At 47.6% G+C, this 17,297-nt stretch overlaps 2 protein-coding genes across 6 annotated transcripts in view; one reads left to right on the top strand and one right to left on the bottom strand.

Annotated features, from left to right (window-relative positions):
• The first annotated feature begins 4,142 nt into the window (after positions 1-4,142).
• PHLDA2 (pleckstrin homology like domain family A member 2) lies at positions 4,143-6,623 on the top strand. Of its 2 annotated transcripts, none has more exons than XM_048855179.2 (2): positions 4,143-4,746; positions 6,196-6,623. In XM_048855179.2, exon 1 carries the CDS (start codon positions 4,314-4,316, stop codon positions 4,710-4,712), a length of 399 nt encoding a protein of 132 aa, XP_048711136.1. In that variant the 5' UTR covers positions 4,143-4,313; the 3' UTR covers positions 4,713-4,746; positions 6,196-6,623. The 2 variants fall into 2 exon arrangements, with proteins under 2 accessions (XP_048711136.1, XP_048711135.1); XM_048855178.2 differs by having other exon boundaries at positions 4,199-4,734.
• Positions 6,624-8,452: 1,829 nt separating this feature from the next.
• The window catches only part of SLC67A1 (solute carrier family 67 member 1), a 135,926-nt gene continuing 127,081 nt past the window's right edge, over positions 8,453-17,297 (bottom strand). For all 4 annotated transcript variants that reach the window (XM_075129331.1, XM_075129334.1, XM_075129333.1 and 1 more), the window contains 2 exons: positions 15,379-15,499; positions 8,453-8,767 (listed from right to left, as the gene is read on the bottom strand). In XM_075129331.1, the coding sequence (XP_074985432.1) occupies positions 8,580-8,767; positions 15,379-15,499 (309 nt within the window). In that variant the 3' untranslated portion in view covers positions 8,453-8,579. The remainder of the gene's footprint in view (positions 8,768-15,378; positions 15,500-17,297) is intronic.

Below are 17,297 nucleotides of genomic sequence, written 5' to 3'. Positions count from 1 at the left end.
GGGGGAGAGTTTGCTGTGTAAAACCCTTCTCACCATGGCTTATATAATATGAAATAAAAATTGTTACATATTTTACTGCCATTTAACATTAGCTATGTCAAATTTTAGCCAGGGCTTGAAAACAGCCACGACAGGCCCATAAGCCATGTTGTTACATCAATGGATCTATGATCTTTTTCTCTAGCTTTCATTTAAAAAAACAAACAACAACAAAAACCTAAATGTCTAGAGCAGTGGTTCTCAACTCTGGTCCACCGCTTGTTCAGGGAAAGCCCCTGGCATGCCGGGCTAGTTTGTTTACCTGCCGCATCCATCCGCAGGTTCGGCGGATAGTGGCTCCCACTGGCAGCAGTTCGCCGCTCCAGGCTAATGGGGGCTGCGGGAAGGGTGGCCAGCACATCCCTCAGCCCGCGCCACTTTCTGCAGCCCCCATTGGCCTGGAGAGGCGAACCATGCGCGGCCAGTGGGAGCCCCGATCAGACAAACCTGCGGACGCGGCAGGTAAACAAACCAGCTCGGCACGCCAGGGGCTTTCCCTGAACAAGCGGTGGACCAGAGTTGAGAACCACTGCTCTAGATTTTAGGATTGCAAAGAAGCCTCAAAAGAGCTGGTATGTTGGCAGAGAGTCTGAAATACTAGCTCTCAGAGGTATGAACTGCCCCATTCAACAATCAGGAATTAATTCAGGCAGGCCCTGCCCTGTGTTATATAGCAGGTCAGACTAGATAATCACAAAGTCCTTTCTGACTTTATAATCTAGGAATCTCAGTGAGGTGGTGTTAAATCACATCCCCAGTGATGGTAATTCACTCTCCACATTGTTAACAAATTTCATTCCTTATTTAAGGGTTTATCCGCATACAAAAGATATACTGGTTTAACTATATTAAAATGGTACAACCCACCTTCCTCGCAGCACAGACATAATTATATCAGTATAAAGGTGCTTTATACTGCTATCGCTAGACATGTAGAGCAGGGGTTCTCAAACTGGGGGTTGGGACCCCTCAGGGGGTCACAAGGTTATTACATGGGGGGGGGGTCACGAGCTGTCAGCCTCCATCCCAAACCCCACTTTGCCTTCAGTGTTTATAATGGTGTTAAATATAAAAAGTTTTTTTAATTTATAGGGGGTGGGGGTTTGCACTCAGAGGCTTGGTATGTGAAAGGGGTCACCAGTACAGAAGTTTGAGACCCACTGCTGTATAGCCACACAGGCAGGAGAATAAGCTGTACTGTGTAAGGCACCTTTATCCCAATATAACTATGTCCACACGAGGGGTGGTAATGATAGAACTCTGTTGATTTAAAAAATAAAAATAAAATAAAATGAAAATTTAAAAAAATCACACCCCAACCAACATAGTTGTACTGGTGTAAAATCTGTACCTAGACCAGGCCTAAGAAAGAAGAAGGAAGATCACAGACCTGCACAATTTACTGTTAGTGACTTCTCATTTTGGTGCTATACCACCAGTTATTTTGTTTCCCCAGCTGAGAAGGATCCAAGCTCAAAGGGCCTAGCAGAGATCTGGGGCGGGGTACATTCCAATCCCACTGAGGGAAAGCCCAGCTCAAAGAGCACAGTGGAACCAAGTAGCAGCACAATCATATTTTGAACATCTGCATATTCAGGAGCAGTGAGAGTTATATGGGCCTGTGGTGCCCGTGCTCCAGGAATATTCAGGGGCCCAGGGGCCCAGCTCCACCTACGTTCATGGCCAGGTCTCTCCTCCAGCCCTGCCTGACGCCCCTGTGCGCCTCCCTCGAGGCATCTCCAGGCCCTGCCTGCTGCCCCCGGGCAATTTAAAAGGGCCCCGGGGCTCCCGGCCGCCGCCACCAGCACAGTGGGGCTAAGGCAGCTTCCTGCCCAGCCTCGCTTCATGCCATTCTCGGAAGCGGCTGGAATGGCCCTATGGCCCCAGGAGGCGGGTGTCTCCGTGTGCTGCCCTCGCCCCGAGCGCCAACTCTGCAGCTCCCATTGGCCAGGAACTGCGGGCCCATGGGAGCTGCAGGGGCGGTGCCTGCAGGCAGCAGCATGCGGAGACCCTCTGGTCCCATTGCCTAGGAGCTGCTGCCAGAGGGGTGTGCGGGTCACCTTCGGGAGCCGCCCAAGGTAGCGCTGCACCCCTCACCCTCTCCCGCACCCCTGCCCCAGCCCAGAGCCCGCATCCAAACTCCATCCCAGAGACCGCACCCCTCTCGCACCCAGCCCCCCTCCCAGAGCCTTAGGCAAGTGTGTGTGTGTGTGTGAGGGGGGGCAAGATTGGACCCAGTGTGGGCACCACCAAAAAATTATACAAACCTGCCACCCCTGTGCATATTCTACTGTAGCAGAATCTCATTCACAGGGGTGTAGCATATTTTGTAAGTGGTGTGTGGGAAAGTACTGCTCCCTTCCCGCCTGCCTCCATCCAACCCCTAGATTTTAGCCTTGACAATAGCCCTTTTAATCAGGCCTCTCAGAATACCTTAATAAGTAATGATAATAATTAATACCTGGCATTTACACAACTGTTCACGTTCAAGGTGTTTTACCAACTTCTGCCTGCTAGAGGACGGAAAATTTTCAAAGGATGGAAAATGGACAATTTCATGGGGGGGGGGGTGTCGTCAAAATAAACAAAACACAAAACATTTCCTTTTTTGGACCCCCTCTACTTGCATTTGTGATGCACCCATCACTCTATCATTTAGGTACTAAATCTTAACTAACCTTCCTAATTGTTTCAATTTCTTTAGTTTTTATAGTTTAAAATGCAATTTGTTCTGCAAGCTGCTGAATCTGCCCTCAGAAATGCCTGCCAAAAGCAAATTTCACATGAAACAGAAAAAAAACGCTTCTCTCCAAACTACCAGGTGAAAATGGAGCTTTTTGCACAAAAGCGGATCGATAGCCTTCATCCTGCCATTCATTGTGCGTGGAGTGGGTGGGTTTCATACAGAGTTCAGCAGACTTTTCCAGTCTGATGAATTATAAGATCTAGGCCTTGGATGATCAAAGTGCTGTAATAGAAGATAAGAGCTTCCAATGTGAGAAAGTGTCGTGCATTCTTTAATGTAGCTTAATAGAGAAAGCCTAGATAGCGTGGTGATGGGCACTTCAGAAATGCAGAGAGATGAAATAGGTTAGGTAGGTGAGTGGAGGGCTGCCCTGGACATATTGGGGGGTGGCGGGTGGAACATTTCATGGCCAGGAAAGGCAGAAGTAGCCTAGAGCCCTTCTCCATTTGTCCCTCCTGGCATGTGAGCTGGGGAGGATCCCAGATACCTGGCTGTCAGGAGGACAAAAATCAGGAACCTCAGCCCACAGGTTTCCAGGACAGAGAGCCGGTCTGGTGACTTTTAAGGTTAAGGTGCCTCCCCATCCCCCAACATCCGGCCTGAGCGCTCAGCCCAGCCTGGAAGAGGCTTGAAGCCTTGAGAAAGTTCCAAAGGCCGCTGCAGGGCTGAGTCACCCTATGGGCTGGGCAGCAACTGCATTCCTGAGCAGAGTCACTGCTTGGGGGCAGGCAAGGGGAAGAGTGGGAGAGAAAGGAGCCAGGTGAGGGGTTAGCCAGATAGAGGGGTCGGGGGAGGGCAGACGGGGGGGGGGGGAGCGGTAGAGGGAAGGAGAGACACACAAGAAGAGAGAAGAGGCTTGGGGAGGGATGCCAATTTTGGTTGGATGTATTCTTGGAGGTTTCATCACATGACAGTCTTGAAGTAAAGATTAATCTTTAATTCCAGGAGACTCCAGGACTATCCTGGAGGGCTGGCAACTCGGAGGGGGGGGCAGAGGGAATGGGGGAGACTTGACACAGGTGGGAGGCTGGGGGAAGGGAACGAGTAGAAGAAAGGGGGAAGAGGCGAGGGAGTGGCGCAGAAGGGGAGCTGTAGAGAGGCAGGCTGGGGGTTGATGGAGGCCAGGCAGGGAACAGGGGTGGAGAGGAGAGGGGGTCATGGAAGAGGCTGAAGAGGGAGGGGGCGGGGATGCAGGAGGCGGTGGGAGATGAACCGGCCTGGAGCTGGAAGGCAGTGTGCCGGCGGTGGCCTGGGGCCAGCGGGGGAGGAGGTGCCGGATACAGGCGGGGCGCGGGGAGGGGAGGGACAGGGCCGGGCTCGGGAGGCCGGGGGTGGGTGACAGCAGGGCTGGGGAGGGAGTGGCACCGGAAGAGCCAGGCGCTGACTCACCAGAATAAATTGCTCCTCATCCAGCACCCTTCGCTCACTGCAGCTGGAGCCGGAGCCGCTGCCGAGTTCGCCGGCTCGCAGCGCGTTGCCCAGGGAAGAAGGCGCCGCAGAGGGAGCCCGGGCGCGGCCGGAGCGGAGGATGAAGATGCCGGGCGAGGTGATCCGGGAGGGCGAGCTGGAGAAGCGCAGCGACAGCCTCTTCCAGTTCTGGAAGAAGAAGCTAGTGGTGCTGACCAAGGACAGCCTGAGCCTCTTCCCGGACGGGCACAAGCGCGCCCGGGGCAAGGAGCTGGGCTTCCACTCCATCCTCAAGGTGGACTGCGTGGAGCGCACGGGCAAGTACATCTACTTCACCATCGTCACCACGGACCGCAAGGAGATCGACTTCCGCTGCCCGGACCAGAGCTGCTGGAACGCCTCCATCACCATGGCGCTCATCGACTTCCAGAACAAGCGGGCCATCCAGGACTTCAAGAGCCGCCAAGAGCTGGAGCCGGCGGCCGGCAGCCAGGAGCGGCGCCTGGCCCGGGCGCCCTGAGCAGCCCGCGGGGCGGCAGGAGGTACGGCGGAAGGTGAGCCCCGGCGGTGGGGTGGGGGGGTCCGATCAGCGCCCCTGAGCCTGCCCGCGCGGGGCTTGGCAAAAGGCTCGGGCGGGCTCCGTTTCCAGAGCTCGGGCTGCTGCGCTGCGCCTCAGTCCGTCTCCACAGAGCTGCGCGGGGTGCAGCGGGGCCGGCGGCGGGGCGGGCGGGCAGAGATCGCGGGCCGGCGAGCTGGCCACGTGCTTAGCGCGGGAGGCATTTCTCCCCCTCACCCGCCAGTTCCAGGCTAGCGCTGCTCCCGGCCTTTAAACAGCGGCTGCCAGCCCCTGAGAGCACGTGGGCGCCTCCCGCCTTTTCACGGGGACTCCCACCGCAGCTGCCTGGGCTCGGCCGGCTCCGCCCGTAGCGCTCGGACGGAACCGGCACCACCCGGCCTTAGGCTTAAAGACCCCCCCCCCCCGGCCCCAAGACTCTTGTATCGGCTAGAAACGCAGCCCTGGCGCCTGCAGGCGGAGGCGCGGATGGAATTAGCCGAGCCGGTCGGCCCTGGAGGGGTTGAATGGACTTGGCCCCACAGCGGCCCCTGCTGGGCAGTGCAATTTAATGATTCCCAGAAAGCATCAATATGCCTGTGGCTTCTTATGAAAGTCACTAGGGATCGTTTTACTGCCACTTCAGCATCCGGCGGCCTGGGATAAGAAGTGACTGTCTAGTAGCTAGTGTGGCAAAATATCTCCATTTTTCAAGAGGAGAAAGGACGCAATAATGGGGATAGGAGAATCGCTGTTGGGATCCTGCCTGCCTCTACTCTCTCTCTTGGGCTGGGGACCTCCTTCTGTGGGTCTGACACTGGCTGGGTCTCCCTGGGAAGACACTCACATCCTGTGGTTGAGGCACTCAGCAGCAGCTGACTTGGGTTTTAATGCTTGAACTGGGGAGGCCAGGCCCTCTTACTACTTTGAGGGGCTACCTCACTTCTGTCTTATTCAAAACACTGGGTGGGCTGTGTTGTATTAAATAGGTTTGCCTGTTTCAGGCTTTCATTAATCACCCCCTTATCCTTCCTCCCCACATAATTCAAGCAGTGGACATTGACTTTTCATGCTGCAGCTTTTGACTGGAACGTAATACTAGCCTTTAGACGAGCACCAAAGCTGCTCCTTAAGCCACTTTGGCCAGCAGAGAACGCTGACGTGTTGTAGACTTGGCACTCCATTTTGGAGACTGAGCTTTTTGTGAGTGTTGCCTACCAGGGATCTCTGGGTGATACTCTGCATGGTTACTAACTAGCAAGAGCAATTTAATAATTATGCCATTTAGTTGAGGAAATGTGGAGAGACACTTAACAGGGGCTTCTTTAAGGAACTCTGTATATAGGCTGGGATTTTTAAATATGAGTGCCAAACTCCCGTAGGCTCTTACCCCACAAGAATATTGCTGTATTGTTGCACTTCTGACTTATTTTCTGTTTCTCTCTTTTAGAATATACCGCTGGATGATAAACCAGATCGAATGTCTTGGACTGAAATGGGACAGGGTACCAATGAAGGAAAGCAAAGAAGGTGGCTGGGAACAGTTGAGTTTCCTCCAAGTTTGAGGCTGCTGAGCAAAGAGCCCTGAGCTTCGCTCCAAGATGCATTTTAAAAACCAAAGACTCTTTCAAAAGGACTTCTGGTGAAGCTTCAGCAAGTTTTTAAGTGGCACAGCTTTGCAAACTCCTTTCATCTATTTATGAGATGCAAAGAATATTCAGCACCCATTGGTGCAAAACAAACCCAGTTTAAATTATTTGTGGTATCTATATGTATTTATTTTGATGAATGTCTTTAAGCAGATGTCTTAATATTGCTTTTGCATTAATGTGTCCATTCCAAATAAATTACTTGAAATGTTCACATTTTATTACTATACACTGCGGTGCAGTATGTTTATTGGTGCAGGTTGCAGAATAATAGTTCATAGACACCATCTGGAAATAGGGCTATACTAATGTATCCAGACACTTCTGTTAATAAAAATACTCATGTGCTTTAATAACAGAAAACGGACATGTCTCTAGGAAAGGGCCTGCTTCAATTGGTCTCCAAGCAGAAAATCAGTTGCATCTAAACTAGGAATTGCTATACTGTATCAGACCACTGGCCCGTCTAATCCAGAATTCAATGGTCAGGATTAGTTGCGTCTGAAGAAGGTGCAAGAACACCTGCAGTCACCAGTTACAGAACAAAAGTGCCTTCCAGAATGCTTCCTCTAATACCCCCTGCTTTCTTAGCCCAGAAGAAGAGGGATAACTGAACTGGTTCAGGACAAAATAAAGACCAATCTATATAATCTCAGGGGTTTGGAAAGGTTTATATAATAAGTTCCCTGTTATTTCACATCTCTAAACGCAACTTTTCAGTTTCTAGATCCAGCCAGGATCAGCCATGCTGAATGGAAGAGGCTGTTCTCAAGGGATTTCCAGCCTAACCAGAGGCAGGAAGTACTGTTTTATCAGCTTCTTCTTAGGACACTTTGCAGAGCCCAGGGGTTGGAGAAATAGCTGAACTTCTTGGTACCGTGCTTATGAAAATCAGGTCTTATGAGACTTGTCACTAATTAATCTACATTTCCTTGAGAGAAATTCTGTTAACATACAGCTATCCCTTCTCTACAGCTAGAAAGGGGAAGTGCAACTCAGTTTCAGTGCCAAATGCATTTTTCCTTGTAAGACTTTTCCTGTGTAGTGTTTCTTACTAATGGTCTGAAACTGAAATCCTTAATTAGGTAAAGTTCCCACTGACTTCCACAGAGTCTTGCTTGAAGGAGACCAGAGAGTATTGGTGGAAACTACAAAGATTATCCTGTGAACAGCATGTAGGAGGGTTAATTAGGGGCCAATTAAAGCATAGTTCTAATAAAGAGCTAGTGGAGGGTGTGGCTCAAAAGGGAAGTGCTTGCTCATCCAAAAACTGGGAAATGCTATGGCTATAAACTACTTAGGAGGCTTTATAAGTTATGGACTAGCTGCTTTTTTCCCACTGGATGAAATAGGTTTCAGCTATCTGTTGGTTGGACCAGCTTGAAGAAAGTCTTGGTTCTGATCCCCTATGTATAGGCTGGTGGGAAGAAATGCTCTGCATTGAGGGGTTTGTGCCTTAAAGCAGGATACAGTACTTAGGTTTCCTGAACCTACAGGTTTTTCAGTTACCTGTACTGCAACCTGGAATACCCTCCTAAAGAGGGGTGGGTTTCTTTTTTCTCCAGGTGGGGTTAAAGCATGACTTAAATATGGATTCAACTGGTGTTTAGGACACCACGTCTGAAAAAATCTGGATGACCTGCCTTTACTTCCATTCTACAGTGTAAGAGAGGATAGACCCACACCTGTAAGTGGGGGTGGCTGAAATGCAGTTGCTGGAACTTCTGTAACTATTCGCACTTGATATTGTTGTATTGATCAGAGGCCTAAATGAGGATCTGAGCCTCATTGTGCTAAGCACTGTAAAAACAACCTGACCTCCACATTACTCCTAAAGAGAGAGGGCTGTATCCTCATTGGGTTCATTGACTTCAATGGAACTAGGCTGATTTACATCAACCAAGGATAGGGTCCTACCTCTTGTAATTGTGTAGTACACACTTATGTGTGGAGCCCAGAAGAGTCTGCAAACTATCAACGGTGTGGAATATCATTTACTAAGGCTTTGTAAACTGCTTCAATAGCAAAAGTTACTGTATACGCTGCTGAAATGCATAGTGCTGGTTTAAGGCTGATTTTATTTTCAATCTGGGTTAATGGAGGCAAAAGTCCTGATATATAATCTATATATAAACATTGCACATTTTAGTTTTTGTAGATAAAGTAGACTTACATGTAGCCTGGATTACTGAACTCTCTCCTCTTTCTGGGGTACTTTATTATTAAAAATATACAAAAACAGAGCTATATTGACAGTCAGTTGCAAATAACCAAAGGCTGAGACTCCAAACATCCTGTACAAAATTCCACCTAGTGTTGGGCCCACGGTCCGTGTCAGGGGAGGAACAGATGCACATAGCCCAAGCATAGCACCTACAGAAGAGGGGAGAGAAAAAGGGCATACAGAAACTACAGATTAATTCTAATTACAAAGCTTTAATGACAGTTTGTTGAACAGACATAATTTACATGGACTCTGTGTCTCCAGAAGTGTGTAACTTCCACTGTGAGCCATCTCAACTCTCCACTGCAGTGTTCACACAACAGGAATACTGTAGTAAAGGGCAATCAGATTCTGCACTCTTCAAGAAAGAATTCAGTGCCCAATACTGGGAGCTAGGTTCTGATTCTGGAAGTAGTCCTCTTAGTTAGGCTTGCAACTGGGAACATTTATTTAATTAAGGGTGTGGTAATTTACACTTTAGTACTCTGTCACTTGCAAAGCTTGGAAGATCAGACTTTTCTAATACAATAATTAGATGAGACAGCTACTACTAGTGCATCTCCACCTTACTAAAACCACCTATCACAATTTGTCCTCTTGCTCAGGATATGGGATGTTAAGGATTTGCAGTATAGCAACTTGGCTCTGGGAGGCTGGGTTCTAACTAGTCTGTTCAAAAGATGATGCCCTAAAAAAGCCTCATCACAAACCAAGATTGCTTCAATATGAATGAACACATGCATTGTATCCAGCTCCACCAGATTCTTGTGCCATGCTGGGAGCTTAAAGGGAGCAGGAGCCACAGGCAAAAAGAAAGCACTTACTACTTGGCAAAGTAGGGCCACTTGCATGTGCACATGCAGATGAATGGACATGGAATATTAGAGCACATGTGGTAGGGTGCAGGCACGTTATCCTGCTATTCATATAGGAAAACCAGTATAGCACCAAAATGAAAAGCCTTAGAACAGGACATCAGGGAAGGAGAAGGGAGGCAGCTTGTGAGCTAAGCTTAGACTTTGGTCACATTTTGACCATTTTAAATATTGGTATGTTTGTTTTGCTGTTTGCACAGGTGAGAGAGAACTCTGGATGTAGGCATTTTGACTTTACATAAAGATCCTGCTGCCAGGTGTGGCACCGTACATGGAGGCCCTGCCTAGCTAAATGTGAGCACAAATGCACTACTTGATTCTACTAGTTATAAAGTGATGGAGGACCATGTAACTGGAACAGAACTGAGTCCAAAAGTCTTTAGGGGAGTGTGAATTAGAGGAAATCTGACCAGTCCTCAGTCTAATGCAGATCCAAGCCTGCTGTACTTCTATTCATAATGCTAGTTGAGAAGGGAGTCAATAGGAGGGGGAGTAGCATGCGTGTGTGTCTTCGAAAATTTTTTCTGCCAGACATTGAGTACTGCTCCCCATCAATGAGCTGGGTGGATCCCCAAAATTGACCTCTCCCAGTGGGAGCAATCACACAGCCACCAAGCTTCCTGGGCAACTTCTACATTTTTTTTCCCCTCCAGGCATTTGAACTAAACTAATTACTATATACAGCAGCCAAACTGGCTCCCAACAGTTGAGCTGGCACTTTGTGGTGTGTGGGTGGGTTGCGTGTGTATGTTTAATCAGCTATCCATCATCTAAACAGGCTCAGGCTCCAGGTCTGCACCTCTGAAAGGTTTATTTTGCTGAAAGATAATTTCTGTTTCCCAAAGAACCAGATGGCTCCAAATTAGATCCTCCAGTACGAACCACCTCTGATCTTTAGGCAGTTTGAAATCTGAATTTACTGCTCTCAGAATGTTAACTGCCTAACAAGTGTCTGAGGATCAGTACATTAGCAAAAACATCTGCAATGCTCTGTACAGCTCAGTCCAATGTAGAAGCAGCCAAGTGCTGCATAAATTCAAATCCACAAACTTTTTCTCATCCTTTTATTCTGGCTTCTCCACACACTACCCTTCCCCCAAAGCTCTTGCATCTTTGCACCTTTCGCTATTCTCCCTTCACTACAAGTGGCCCACTCTCCTTCTCCCTTCCTTTATTCCCCTCCCAGCCACCCATCATTCCTTGTCCTACGCAGTTACCTGCCTTGCCTACGATTGCTGATTCAGCCATCTTCCTACCTCAGTCTTCCCAACCTCTCTTCTTCTGTAAACTTCAGGGCTTGGGCCCAGAGGCCTCTGTAAGTGAAAGGTGTTGGGGCCAGTGGTTTCTCAATCCCCTTTTAGTTTAGCTATTGCACCTTTGTGCTGCATTGGACTGCCCCAACTCCCTTCTTTTTGATTTATGTCATGTTACAATGCTATGGTTAATGGGGTTGTCCTACAGCTGGCCTCAGATCACAATGCAGCCTAATTCAATGATCAGGGAACAATCAGGGAGGTGGCATATTTTGGACCAGTCAACTGATAGCTGAGTCTGAGCAACGGAGGAAGAAGGTTGGTTATGAAAAGAGGGGAGGTAGGCTCTGTAGCAGGAGGGGAGCCACACAAGGCTAGGAAAGATTAAGCAGGGCTCCCCTACTTAGCACAAGAGCAGGGTTACCCCAGCACAGCACACAATGCAGCAGTAGAAGTTGGCTGCCAAAAGTTTGGGGATGCCACAGTGCTGGAGACTGGCTCTGGATTTAAGGATCAATTTGTTTAATCTCCATGGTGAGCTTTACTTCTGAATATACAAGTCAATCCATAAACCAGTGAGCCCCCTAAACCGGACCTGTGCACAGAAACAACATCTCCATTCTAGGAAGCGAGATTGAGTTCCACCAGGGATTTTAATGCTGACAGGTCACAATCGGGGCTAGCCTGTACTCCCACCCAGCTCTCCCATGCCAATGATGTTACTCCAGCATGCTGCAAAATCCCTTTCTACTTTGAAGAAAAAAATAACAAAACAAAAAACCGCACAGGAAAATGAAAGAAATCATTTCCAGTCCACTCTTTCAACAGAAAGCCCCAGTGACTGGTAAAAAAATGAGTGGGAAACACATCAGCCCCCATTAGGAAATGACTTTGGGAAAGCAAGATTTGATGCAGAGATCTGAATGATCTCAGCAAGTGGTAATCCGTACCCATGCCTATTTGGGAAGGACAGGGACGCTTTAATGTTTGGTGACAGTGGAGAAGAAAATCCTCACTTGACAATCGGCTTCCACTAACTTCTATCCAGTCTTCCAGCTCTTTGATAAGAGGAGCACTCTAATCTGGGGCGAGTCCCCTCTTTATCATAAAGGCCTGACCCAGGGCTTATTAAGATCAATGGAAAGACAACAACTGGTTTTAGACAATATAGGATAGGCCTCTTAATGAAAAGATCTTCAGAAGATTCCTTCAGCGAGACTCAAGACAGACACAATTCCCAAGGGAGTTCCTCAAGGTGAACTGGCGAATAGAACGATCTTGCGAATACGAGTTCTTTAAATTAACTGAAAATCTTCAAGGCTAACTCCACTTTCTGTGTTTTTGATGTGAAAAGCTTTAATGTCACAATATCACATCAAGCTTAAGAGCTATTAAAAGGCAGAGATTTATTAACAAATGCAAATAGAAATGACTAATTTGTAGGGTAAATTTAACATTTGTACAGTTGGGACAATAGTTTTATCTGGAATGTGGGTGGAACGGCTACAGTATGGTGTCACCCCAGATCAGAAATGGGTGGCAGGCATTTTAGTAGCATTGTTTCTCTGGGAGACACCCATACTACATTAGACAGGTACTCCAAAGAAACATCTTACACATTGAAATTGCTCTGCTAGGTCAGATACTCTTGATTTCACTGTTGCCTCTGCCTTGAGACAAAGTTTTAAAAACAAAATCCTACTTGAGAAAGTGAATGACTCTCAGGACCCCTCTTTTACTGCGACCTCCTCATGCTTTTGCTAAAGAACTACAATCCTGACCTGCAGCAGCACCTCCTGCCAATCTAGTTTTGAGCCCAAACACAAGTCTGCCAATGCACCTCAATCCTAACCTACTAGATCCCCTGCCATTGCAGTTCTGGGCCCATGCACAGCTCTCCAAATGCACACAATCTTTTCTTGCAACACTTCCCAATGGGCTAGTTCTGGGCTCCATACAACCTCTGCAAGTGCACCTTTGTCCTAAGTTGCAGTACCACCCCTTCCACTGTCCTTCAGCAGAGACTGCCAATTTTGCTGAATTGGGTGTGGGGTGTGACCTAATAATGTACGCAAACAAACGAAGACTACGAAGAGACCACTAAACTCATGCTCACTTGTGACTGAAGTTAGCCTCTGGGCTTTGAAAGAGACGCATGCTCCATTTTTCCTCACAAAAGCCTTTTGAGAGCAGTCTGGATGCTTTCCAGATTTGCGCTATGTTTAAATGCCATTTACTGCCCCTCCTCCACTGCTCTCCCTCAAACATTTCTTGAAGACTTGAAACTCCTGATTTTCATTCACACAGAATCGAGTCCTGGAAAGTTCTGTCCTTAGCTCAATGTGAACTAAATACGTTTTAGCAAACAAATTAAATTCTAACAGAGATTCAATGGCTCAAAGTGCTCACAATGTATGCTGGGTAGATTTCAGCCTTAAATCAGGCTAACAATGGGACATTCTCATCCAGAAAAATCCCAAAGTGCTTTACAACCTTTGACAGACTGCACAAACTATGAGTTAAATTTCAACTGGGCTCTGTATGGACACCTGCCCATAAAGCTGCAGCCGGAGTGGGGAGTGCAGGATAGAATCTGACTGGACCAGTTATGGAGCTCCCAAAAGAGGACGACTCCACAGATATTTGTGGAGTGGAGCCATGGAGGCAGGGCTTAAGAGAGCAGAAGCACCACCTGCAGATAGGCACTAACTCATCTTAATATGCCCCATTCCACACAAAAGGACCCTCTACTTCGAGCAAGAATAATTTGGACAGAGATGGTGGGGGCCAGGGAAGGCTTACCAGAACATTGCTGTGGCAGCACAGATGTGTGCATACATTTTCTGGCCACATCTGAAGGAAATAAATATACATGTCCACCACTGAACCACAGCCTCTTCTATGGCAAAATGCAACAACTCTTTTAACAGCACAAGGAAACATCACAAAATAGCTTAAGTAAAAGTATTATAACCAGCTGCAACCAAAGCTGTAGCTGCTCCTCTGAGGGGTGTATGGATTAGGGTGGCTGGCTCTGTGGGTGACCATCAGCAGTTTCACTGTGTCTTCACATAGAACAGCGAGGCTGTTAGGCAGGAGTCTTTGTTTTGTCCAGTGTAGATAGGACAATAAGGTTGCTTGGCAAAACCCAGGAGTCTGCTGGGCTTAGCAGCCTCTCAGTTGCCCGCTACCATTGTGGAAAGGAAGGTTCAGAGTGTCATGCTGATGTTGGTACAATATGTATAGCCCTGCATCCTGGGAGAACTCTTTCACTGAGGGAAGGCACGGACATTCAGATGATGAAGACTTTTTCAGGACCATGACCCTTCCTCTCCAATAGGGTGGTGGCCAGTCACTTCCTTTATTAGAATACACAGAAATCATGACTCCTTTTAAGATTCATATCTATGGTGACTCTCTGGCTGAACAGGGCCCCTCATTTACAAGAATATGCTACCATGTTTCCATTCTGAGCATTTATTGTTTATCATGGTGTCCCATAGCCTGGTTTTGCATGAAAAGAAGCACCTGAGTGACAGGAAAGCTGTGTGGACCTTTCCTTGTTGGATCCAGACATATGGCTGGGTATTTGCAAGTGGAAGTGCAGGCAACAAGAGCCTGAATGACTATGAGGAACGTACAGTCAAAAATGGAGTGTTTGGTCAATATTGTACAAGCTAGTCCTTTGTTCATCCTGTACCTGCTCATCCTTGTTTCTGACATAAATTACATGCAGTTGTTTGAACAGGATTTCTCAGGGAATGGCATGTTTCTCAGAAATGTGCCTTAGTGTAAAACAAAAGCTGCACAACCACACTACAGCAGTGTGGCAAGGGTGCTATGAAGTGTGACAACCTTAAGATACGACTCAAGCTAACTAGCTGTCCAATATTGTAGCTCTTCCTTTTATCCTAGCCCCTTCAAGGGCCAAATCTATTAATCTTAATCCTAAATCAGTGGACCAAACTGTGGGGCGCGCCCACCTGGGGCGGCGCAGAGGAGAGTTCAGGGGGCTCCTGGCCCTGCCCCCAGCTGTGACCCCAGCCTCAGCCCTCTTACTCCTGTCCATGTCCCCCCCCCAGAGCCGTGACCCCACTCCGGGGGAGGGGGGCACGGACACGGGGAAGGGGGGAAATGAGGTGAAAAGTTTTGGGATCGCTGTCCTAAGTGCAGAGGGCTGACACAAGGCCTTGTGATTCACCTAAGCCTTAAGCATAAGTAAAGCTTTGCACAGATCCTCTGCAGCAAGGTGGATTTCAGTCTAAGTAAAGGCTGCAGGACTCTGCCTCTTGTTATGCTGTCGTCAATTGATGCTGGTCGCTGGCTCACTTGTAACTCTAGTCCTGCTCCTTCTGACCAGCGTTCATTGGCTGGCAGAGATGCGGGACTAATACAGGTTACGCTTTGTTCTTAGTCAAATTATGCCTGACGGGATGTGCTGGGAACTCGGCATTCTTCCCACAACGCTCTAAGTCGTGGTTGGCAGCACAGCACCAGCACAGCTGCATTTATGCACATGCCAGCTCACAGCTTGAAACCTCGGGCTTTAAAAGTCACAAGGCCCAGAGTCTGAGCGTGAAGATTGTCTAATTAAAAAAAAAAAAAAATCTCTCGTCTTTTAACAAGTCTTACCCGTGTCAGAAGGAGGGACGGACTTGGTGAGAATGCTGTCTGTAATGATGCCCATAGTGCAGAGTGCCAATACCATGGGGAGAGCAATGACGCAATAATGGAACACGTTGGTCATCAGCACCTGAGTGACAGAACAAAATATACCCTGTCTATTAGAAAGCCAGCTCCTGCGCAGCACGAGATACAATCCTACCTGGATTTTCATAAGTACATAGTGCACTAGACTCCTGGTTGGTGTACAGTGGTGAAGCCCTGATGCAGCAAAACAGATTTGCACCAATAGAAGATCCAACCCATTCAAATCACTTGTGTTAAATCTGTGTTGAATACAGTATTATAAACATTCAGTATATGTAAGAAACTGTAACCGATACATTAACATGTAGAACCTCATCTAGTTTTGCTTTGCTAATTCACAAAGCGTGATAATTCCCACAATCCCCCCTTCTTCCCCCAGGCTGTGTGCTCCACCTCTCAGGAAAAATTTAATAGCAGGGGCCTGTAGTGCAGTCTCATTAAGTTCTCATTACTTATACAAAACAGGCTTCTACAGCACCCATTATAAAGCATCATCATAAATAATTAAAACTAAACTTTGCTTGTCAAAATAAATGAACACAGTACATTATGTAATACTGTACCCTTGGGATCGCTAATCCTGTTTGTCAGTATACTTGCTAATGAATTCACTGAATTCAGTAATCTGGAACGGGTCTCCCACATTAATAAGGACACATTAATGAGCATAATTAGTGAGTGTAACAATTTTCTTATTGCACATGTTCTGAGCAGAGACGTCATTTCAGAAGTTTATTACTTAAACAAAAGTACAAGAATAAACTTCTTATGCAGTGGGGCTAAACCAGCTCTGAATTCATTCACAATCCCTACTGGTCAAATGAATGGATTTCTCTGGAGCACGGAAAGGAAATTAATGCCCCTCCTCCCTCACTCTGTACTGGAACTCTATTATCCTATGTTTAATTTCGAGGTGTGTTTCTTTTACTGTCATCTGGAGATCATTTATATCCTTTGTTAAGCTGGAAGTTTTACTCATTGGATCATCCTGCATGGGTTTTCCTTTCATAAAATCCAGTCAGCGTCTCTTGGTTACAGAGGGAAAACAAGCCCAGAAACATACCTAACTCATGACCTACTCATGCTGAGGTTTAAAACATTGTCCTGACTGGATTAAAAAGTATGTATATATTCAACCCCTGTCTGGAGGCAAAGGTAGATAGGTGCCTTAATTTCCATGGGACCTTTGCCTGAGTTTTGAGTCAGGGCTACAGAATATAGCCTTGGTGCACAAAATATTCAGACCAGTGGATGGATAATAAGAGCTACTTTGCTAGAGCAAATGCTTCCAGAGCTCATGCAGGGATCTCAGGAGAGAATGCAGCTTTAACACTCCCCTGACCCACAGGAATTATCTGCCACTTGGGCAGTGTGGAGGCAGCAGGGAGTAGATGGAGCAGAACCATGGCTTCCTGCATTAGATGATAAATGCTGGACGGGCCCTTCAATAACAAACAACAAAAGTGGGGAATGACCGTTAAAAGCAGAGGGAGTGCTGGGGAGAGTGCTTTCCCCCACTGAGGCCCTATAGGAATCAGGGTTGGAAGGCCCCAGTATGAACATGACTGCCAAACCTGGGATTTATTTTTCAGATAGGGAGGGTTGTGCCTGGGGTCCCAGGATGGGGGCTCAAAGGCAAATGGATGGGAAACAGGAGAGAAGGGGCAGGACAAGTCAAAACCAGGCACCCCCTAGAGGAAAACATCCCTCATTTGACTGACAAACCTTTTTGCACCACCACCCAGACCCCCTGTTAACGCGTAAGCCTTCCCACACCTGCAAATGAGAAGCATCATCTTCTCTGACCACTGAATGCTCATCCCAGCTGTTCAAACTCCCCA

The sequence above is a fragment of the Caretta caretta genome, chromosome 6, assembly GCF_965140235.1.
Source record: "Caretta caretta isolate rCarCar2 chromosome 6, rCarCar1.hap1, whole genome shotgun sequence".
NCBI lineage: Eukaryota > Metazoa > Chordata > Testudines > Cheloniidae > Caretta > Caretta caretta.
This window is presented reverse-complemented; position numbering and strand designations above follow the sequence as displayed.

Coding starts and splice junctions, on each gene's coding strand:
- PHLDA2 (XM_048855179.2), top strand. CDS start 4,314: ATGAAGATGCCGGGCGAGGTGATCCGGGAGGGCGAGCTGGAGAAGCGC.